At 44.3% G+C, this 8,725-nt stretch overlaps 1 protein-coding gene across 1 annotated transcript in view; it reads right to left on the minus strand.

The window, feature by feature from the left end:
• Nucleotides 1–311: 311 nt before the first annotated feature.
• xpo7 (exportin 7) overlaps nt 312–8,725 on the minus strand; it is a 25,164-nt gene continuing 16,750 nt past the window's right edge. The window contains exons 15-27 of the mRNA XM_008294682.1: nt 7,119–7,192; nt 6,404–6,484; nt 5,686–5,749; nt 5,376–5,484; nt 5,188–5,294; nt 4,167–4,255; nt 3,969–4,076; nt 2,664–2,746; nt 2,358–2,572; nt 1,202–1,340; nt 963–1,120; nt 524–622; nt 312–443 (exon numbers count right to left, since the gene is read on the minus strand). Coding sequence (XP_008292904.1) covers nt 312–443; nt 524–622; nt 963–1,120; nt 1,202–1,340; nt 2,358–2,572; nt 2,664–2,746; nt 3,969–4,076; nt 4,167–4,255; nt 5,188–5,294; nt 5,376–5,484; nt 5,686–5,749; nt 6,404–6,484; nt 7,119–7,192 — 1,458 coding nt within the window. The remainder of the gene's footprint in view (nt 444–523; nt 623–962; nt 1,121–1,201; nt 1,341–2,357; nt 2,573–2,663; nt 2,747–3,968; nt 4,077–4,166; nt 4,256–5,187; nt 5,295–5,375; nt 5,485–5,685; nt 5,750–6,403; nt 6,485–7,118; nt 7,193–8,725) is intronic.

Below are 8,725 nucleotides of genomic sequence, written 5' to 3' on the forward strand. Positions count from 1 at the left end.
TCTCATGTTCCAACGTGGACACCTGCAGCCTGGATATGTACACACCTGGTTTCCTGTTTAGAGCTAGTGGGTGGGGCTTATATTCAGGTGCCTCAGTAGTCCGGACATTACGGTAACTGATCCATCAATAATTCAGCAGATGAAACATATGAACAAAGAAGAAGGCTGAGCAGCTTCTGGAGGAACTTAAAGTCCTTCACAGAGTTCATCCCCTTCATGAAGATCTGATGGTGTCTCAGGTAGAAACACCTCTACATGCTTCCAACAAAGCACAGGAAATAAAGAGCAGAGTGTCAGTAACAGAGTGCGACTCACCTGTCCCGGTTCTTAGTTAGTAAATTTCTTTCGATCCCCTCCATCAAGTTCTCGAAACATAAGTGCATGGCTTGCTGCTTCTCTGGAGGCTGGCTGTTCACGATGCTGTTCCTCAGGTCAGCGAAATACTGCAGGACCACGACACGCCGTTACAACGCACACCCAGGTGGTAAAGGTGAGGTAAGGAGAGTCTATGAGCAGAGCTTACCTTCTCATTGAGCAGGATGAGGCCTAACAGAGGCCGCGACATGGACCACTGGTTCCGACAGTCCTCGAAGATGATGATGTTCAGCACAGTGGACAGCATCTGGAGAGAGACCAGGGACAGGGTTAGTCTGAGCTGAGGTCTACAGTCTGCTGCCTTTAGTTACCCTCTACAGGCCCTCTGGGGCTGCTGCTGAGGAGCATCATGAGGCTGCCACCACCGTGCTTCACGTCATGATGCTGTCTTGGTGACCTCCCTCACTAGTCTCCTTCTTGCTCGGTCACTCAGTCTCTGAGGACGTCCTGCTCTAGTCAGATCTACTCATGGTCCATATTCCTTCCATTATAAATGAATTCCTAAATGAGCCGTGACTGAACGTTGACCAGCAGTACCCCAGGAGCCCTGTGGGGGGCGACCACTGCTTGCTGACACTGTGTCTGACCTGCTGGATCATCTCCGGATGCTGCTGCATGATGTGCAGGAAGCGGTCGTCCGTCGCCATCGGAGTCGGACGCTTCTTGGTCGACCGCGACAGCTGCTTGAACAGGTAGGTGACTATGTGGTCCAGACTGGAGCAGCAGCCGGTGCACACCATCGTATCTGCCGAGCAAACACACATGAGGGAACCGTGGCGACACAAACACACTCCTGAGAGTCAAACCCGACCGCCGGGGGGCTTACCGAGCGCCGTGAGCCCTTCTGATATCGAGGACAGGATGTACATGACGACGTGAGGCTCCAGACTGGCGATGAAGTTCATGTGGTCCTGCGTCAGCACCTCCAGCAGCGAGTAGAAGGACTGGCTGAGCTTCGGGTAGTCCTGCAGGGGCGAGACCACAACGTAGCGGCTCAGAGGCCCGTCTACAGCGGGTTCAAAACACCAGAACTACACACACACCACAAATCTTCTGTTCAATCCTGTACAGTTAAAAAAACTACCATCTGGTTTAAAAGGTTTATGGTTTAAGAAACACACCCAGTTTCACCATTAAACAGCCAAAGTGACCAGAATGGACTGCAAGAGACTCCAAAGAGATGAAAACGACCAAAATGTGACACGAAAATACCACAAAGTCATGAAATGTCCAAAAACGTGACACAAAACGACGACAACAAGACAAAAAACAACCAAAATATGATGCAAAGCAACCACAAAAACATGTAAAACGACCAAAACGTGACACAAAAATACCACAAAAACATGTAAAACGACCAAAACGTGACACAAACCAACAAGAGAAGGTGTGAAGTCATAAAAATGTGACACAAACCAGCACTTAAAGATGTAAAATGAATAAGACGCAGACGACCACAGTGAGATGTTAAATGACTAAACGCTACAAAACGGCCACAGACAGACGAGTAACCGCCACAATGTGACACGAACACAACACAAAAAGACAAAAAACAACCAAAATGTGACACAAAGGACGACTTAAAGAGGAAAAAGAACCACAACTGTGATAAAAAAACAGCCAAAATGTGACGTAAAACGACGACATAAAGATGTAAAATAACTAAAACGTGACAAACTGAACACAAAAAGACATAAAGCAGTAAAACAACTGCAAAAAAGTCGTAGAATGACCAAAATATGACAAAAAAAGACACAAAAAGCTGTTAAATGACTAAAAGACCACAAAATGATGTGAAATAACTGAACTGTGACACAAACAGAAGACGTAAAGAAAACAAAATGTGGCGTAAAACGGCCACAGAACATGTAAATGGACTCTGATGTTCAGCTACGTGAAGCTGTCAGAACACGGCAGCAGATCAGCCGCCTCCTGCCTGGTTCTGGTTCTGGCTGTGGTTCTGGTTGTGGTTGTGGCCGTACCAGCAGGTCGCTGTGGGGGATGGACAGCAGCAGCTTGATGAAGGTCTGCAGGGCGTTGTCCAGGGCGTCGTCGCCGTACAGCCGGAACACGCCGAAGTTGACGTAGTTGCCGCTGAGCACGGCCTTCAGCATGGCGAAGCACACGCTGACGCCCTTCAGCTTCACGCCGTACACCTGGTCCTTGGGCACCTCGCCCAGCGTCAGGATGCGGTTCCCTGGAACACCACAGCACACGTTAGCTCTAATCTGACCCACCGTGAAGCTCAGAGGAAGGGCTCGGGCTGGAGCTGGTTCTGGTTCTGGTACCGTAGGTGGTGATCATCTTGCTGGTTTCTCTGAACAGCAGGATGCCGTTTGGTGACGACACGTCGAACTGAAGCCTCTGAGATCTGCAGGAACACAAGAACCAGGACAGACAGAGGTTAGACAAGCAGCAGGGCTCAGGAGATCCACGGTCCTCCTCCTGTCAGGCTGCTAACATCTGGACATCTGAGGAGTTCATCTGAGCACAGAGAGAACTGAGCTGTGTCGAGAGGAGAGCTGAAGATAAAACGGGCTGGTGCTGCTGTTCTTGCTCGTTGTTCTTCCATCTTTGTGTATTTTATCACCATTTACAGGAATGCTGATCAACTCTCTGAAAGACGTGTGAATCGACTCGACATCATTTATCAGCCAGAAGCTGTAAAAACAGTCACCAGGTTTCAGCTTTCTGAGGGAACCTGAACGCATCGTGGTGACGTGCATTTAAAAATCTAACATAAAGTTTATTATTTCACCAAAATCACTTTAATCTAAGTGTTTAATTTCAAAATTCTCCAAAATGAACCCTCTTTTGTTTAGTTTTTTAAATGTTTGTAAAATAATCAGAATTGAGTTTTTTCAACCAAATACATACGAAGACGTTAAAGGACCAAGACGTGATTCAAAACGGCATAAAAACAGCCAAACTGTTATCATGACGTAGAATATTTATCTATACTGACAGTCTGACCACATAGATAAATAAATATAACAATAATAAATATTAAAGATGAGAAACAGCCACAAGAAGACTTAAAATGACATAAAGTTACACATAATGACCACAAAAAGATGTAAAAGGACCAAAATGTGAAGAAAAACAAACACAAAACTGCAGGAAATTGTGAAATTTGATGCAAAACTATCAAAAAACAAAAGGGCAAATGAGTTTTTTAATTAATCAGAACCACGTGTGTTTAGTTTTTTGGTTGATGGACTGAGGTTTGACCAACTGTCAGCAGAATCTACGTTGACTTCATGAAACGTCACCAGAATCGTTTATTCTCCTAAAATCCTTTAAACATCCATAAAAAGAACCATTTGTTCTGCCCAGACTCCATGAAACACTATTAATCCTGCGTTCATCGGACCGACTCGGCGGCGAGCAGCAGTCATGAGACAAACTGAGGAACGTTCTGACTGCAGGCAGCGTAACAGTGGTTTTATTTTCTTCTTATCTCCGCCGAGTCCCAACCAGACGGTTTGAGCAGCAGGAAACTCAACGTGACAACCATCTCCATACAGGTTTATCGACCAGCTCAGGTGGTTCTGATCAGCCGGGTCAGAACAGCGCCCCCTGTTGCCAGTTACCTGTTGTGGACGAGCTCGGCCATGAGCTTGAGGACCGGAGTGGTGCACGCCGGGTCGTGGTACCAGAGCTCGATGGCCCGCTGCAGGATGGGCATGTAGGCCGGATAGCTGCAGGCCGGTTAAGGACAGACAACCAATAACTGATCGCTATTAAAGACACGTGAGCGAGAGCTGAGCCCTGATTGGCTGGAAGGATACATCCAGTCGAACAGCATCATGAAGCTCGTCTTGGCGTTGAAGGCGAACGCGATTCCTCGAAGGTCTCGGACCAAACCGACCAGGGTTCTCTGGAAGAGGGAGATCATCAGAAACACAACCAACTCTGAACTGGACAGAACCAGTGTGATGTTTCAGCTTCATCACAGCGTTTTTAGGTTTTAGTCACGAAGAACACGGAGGTTCTGGAGCTCTGGGTTGTTTAATTCACTGTTTTCTGAATTCACATTTTGTATTTTTTTCTACATTTATTTACTAAATTTACTTACTTATTATTATTATTTATTTACTCTATTTAATATTTTTAAAATGTGCATTTAATTCTCTCCTTGTAATATTTTTTTATTTTATTTTATACTTTAATAGATTTTTACATTTTAAATACATTTTATATTTGATATATTTCATATAGTGTTTTTAGCATTTTATTTTTGTCCTCTTAACACTTTTTTTAATTAAACAAAAGTTTTATTTATTTTGAATAAAATATATTTGATTTTTTAAAATTATTCTTTCCTTGCAAGTATATTTTACATTTAATTTTCTGTTTGTTTTTGTTAATTAAATTTCTTTTTTATATTTGATATATTTGATCTTTTTTTTTTTTTTAGCTTTTTTTCTCCTCTTGTTTTTTTAAAAAAAATAAGTACAATTGTTTCATTTATTTTTGAAAAAAATATTATTTTTGTTATTATATTTGATATTTATTTTTTATTTTAGTCTTTCTTGCAAGCATTTTTTTTTTAATTTAAAGTTTTTTTTAATTAAATTGAAAAAAATAATAATTGCATTTTACATTTTTTATGTCACACACATTTTTCTGCTTTCTGGCATTTTTTACAAGATAAATATCAGATAAAAATTAAGACAAAAAGGTAGAAAACAACCAAAACTGTGCACCAGCCAGAAGACAAACCTTTGATTAAAGCAGCCTTTAACTGTGTGTGAGACTCCTAACTCCAGATGTTGAGTGTTGGTTTTATTTATCTTCTGTGTTCCTCACCTTGGCCTCCTGCTCGTTGAAGGTGTTCGTACTCAACATCTGAGCCACGGTCTCGAACGCCGCCGTCAGCGGCAGCATGAACTGCTCGAACTGGTCCTCGTCTTCGCCTGCACACACAGAACCTTTACTCAAACACGGTAGAACCCAGTGCAGAACCCACAGAACCCGCAGAACCTGAGGAGCCTTACCCAGGTCCACCATGAGGAGGCGTCCCAGAGCCGTGTAGAAGGTGGTCCGACACCGCATGTCGCTCAGGTTGGACTGGTTGTTCACGCCCAGGAAGGAGAAGTGTTCGCTCTGGAGCACAAAACAGCAGCACAAAGACCCACTGAGCTCATCTAGAGACACTCTGAGGAACATCTAACACACAACCGGCTGCTTCCACCTGGTGTTCATGTCAGTGTAACATAAACAGAATCAGGTCCATCGGGCCACTGAGGCCAGAACCCTGCTGCGTGCCGTCTTGTGTTGTGGTTCTGTGTGAAGACAAACACTCACCGTGTGGTTGTTCAACATGAACTGAACGGCGCTGAGCTTCACCAGCTTCCTCACGCTGCTGTACGTGAGCAAACAGGAAGTCAAGGACAAATCAGACCATTCAAACCAGATCATCTGAAACCAGGTCTCAGCCGCTCGCTGGAGCTGCACGAACGCAGCTCGTTAACAACTAGTTATCCAAGATGGCCGCCGTCTCCAACATTCAAAACGAGACATTTTCACATTTCGGTTGGTTTTGGTGCCAAAAAACGTGGAATTTAACATTGAAAACACAAAGCTGCACGTTGGAGGTGTGTTCTGATACGAGAGTCTCCACCCAGAGGAGGTTCAGTTTTCAGGTTGGTAGTTTGAGTTTAAAACACTACAGAGGAGCAACAGCTGAAAACAAGACCAAAGAGTTCCTGGACTGCACAACAGCTGTGAGTTTCTAAGACGCTTATCTCAAACATTAAAGCCAAAGTGACTCCATCCATCAGAGCAGTTTGATGGAACCAGATTCTGTAAACTGAAGCCACGAGTGACTCGGCTACCAACGAGTCGCTAAACTCGACTGAGCTGCAGGTCGTGTAAGATAACTAATTAATGAAGTTTAAAGTTCCTTTTCTTCTGGATTCATCCTGAGTGTGTTTTCATTCTGGGCTAAACACCAACGTTGACGTGACTGATTCTACTTCAGTATTTTATAAACACACAACGTCTCCGCTCAGCAGAAGGATATCCCAGCGACAGGTCGTTGAGCAGCTGGAGTGTCTTGGAGGTGATCGGTTCACACTGGCCCCAGTACTTCAAGTTTGTGATGCTGAAAAAGAAAACAGAGACAAAATGATTCAAACCGACAGACGGTGGCGCTCACGAGCTCCGGCGCTGATCTACAAGAACCGCTTCTACGCTCGGAGGACGTTTATTCAGCTGCGATGTCGCTTCTGGAGCTTTCAGCAGCGTCTCTGGACTTCAGTTGCCATGGAGACGGAGCACATCACATGACCCAAACATGGCAAACCGAGCGTCCTGATTGGTTCATGTGGCCGAGGCGTCTCCATGGCAACAGGAACCTCCATCCACCGATGAAGACCAGAGACGAAAAGTCCCCGAAAACCCAGAAAGTTAAAGATCAAAGCATCACGTTGTCAAAATAAACATTTACCTTTAACAAAGCAAATAAAAACTGTTTTAAATTTAAAAACAGCAACAACATATAAGACATAAAACTATACTAAAAATAAAAAGGTTTTCTATTTTTAATTTCAGAATTTTAAATTTAAAGTTCAGTTTCGCAGCATCAATGTCTAACTTTAATATTTAATAGTTAATATTCTTAATTTCTTACCGACTATAATGACAACTGAAATATTAACTTTGTCCTCAAACACACGACCCATTCCTCAGATCCGACCCGTACCAGAGACCTGACAACTAGAGTCCGAGTCACTCACATTTTGCCGATGAAGACGCTCAGTACCATCGTCTCGTCGTTCAAACCCAGAACTTCTGATAGTCGTCGATAAAGCTGGAACAGAACCACACAAAGCGCAGGACGTTAGTGTTCAGACTGATGCTGCACATCTGGACTCCGACTGCATCATCTCCGTCGGTTATCAGAACCAGAACCACGAGAACCGAACTACAGAACGTCCACGTGTCTCAGACTGAGCAGCAAACCGACCTGCAGCGATCAGATGAACCTAAAACACTCCTGGAACTACACAGGTGGTAGACATGGAGTCATGGCTCCTGATTGTGATGTAAACGTGATAATAGTTCATATTGTCGTGTGTTTGTGTGAAACACTCGTGTTCTGCTGCACACGTGTGTCCTCATCATGTTAACGTCACCACAGTTATCTCGTATTGTTCAGCCAAACTGGAAGCTCAGAGCAGCTCTTCTTCTGCTGTCAGGAGCTCCAGAGTCGACCCGTCAGTCGGCCTCCAGCGCTCTGACAGAGTAAATAAAATGTTTTATCGGCTGTGACGGACGGATGCAGGAGGTCGGAGTCCCAGAGTCAGCCAGCAGCTCCACAGGAGGAGCTGAAGCGTGAGGAGATCCGCTGAGGCCTCGTCTATCCGGGAACAAAGGGTTAAATGAACAGCACTGAGGCCCGTCCAGCAAAACCCGAGCCCACATCCAGCAGCTCATTGTGTCCCTGTAATAATACCGTCCCCCAAAAGGACACGACGGCTTCGGTTCTGCTTCGTTTCAACTTAGTTCAACCTGTTAGCCGTCTGAACCCCAAAAGAATTTTATATTTAAAATAACAAACCTCCAAAATCACAACATTTATCAGCAAGAAACCGTAAAAACAGAAAGAAGTCAGCAGATTTTCATCTTTCTGTCTCTGAACGCATCATCTGATTTAGTGAACCTAAAACTGTGATGTTTAATCACAATAACTTTATTTACGTGCTGTTTTTTTTTTTAAATCTCAAAAAATAAAACATGATTCTGTAAAAAAAAAAAAAGAAAAGAACGACCAAAACGTGATCTAACGTGACCACAAAAAGACGTAAAAATCACAAGAGCTGCAGGACTTTATGTATAAACATGAAGCTCGGTGAAGGACCAGGAGCTCAGAGGGTTAAACGCTTAGAAAAGCTTCATTTCCTGTAATTATTTATTTCTGGTGACGGTAACCATGACTCCCGGTGGTCACTGGGATGTTTTCTGGTTTGATTCTCATCCTGAGACAGAAGACGAAGGAGGAACTAAACAGCAGCAGCTCCGTTTCTACTCCACCGCTGATCCGGACGCACACATTGTTCTGAACAAAGAGAACAAAGTCGGCACGAAGCTGCTCAATAGAAACGGCTGCAGTCAGCAGGACACGGAGCTGCTGGTCCCAGTCAGCGGCTTACTGGGAGGTTACTGGGAGGTGACTGGGAGGGTGAAGCCAGAGGGCAGAACTATGAAGTCAGTTCAAATCATCCAGACTTTGTGTAGCCGGTTCCACCTGAACTAAAGCTCCAGCAGAGATCACAGCTCATAAATAACAGTCAGGAAACCATCTGGTTAAAGGGAGACGCTCTGACAGCTGATTTACATCTGA

This window comes from Stegastes partitus, unplaced genomic scaffold (genome assembly GCF_000690725.1).
Source record: "Stegastes partitus isolate 25-593 unplaced genomic scaffold, Stegastes_partitus-1.0.2 Scaffold986, whole genome shotgun sequence".
Classification (NCBI taxonomy): domain Eukaryota; kingdom Metazoa; phylum Chordata; class Actinopteri; family Pomacentridae; genus Stegastes; species Stegastes partitus.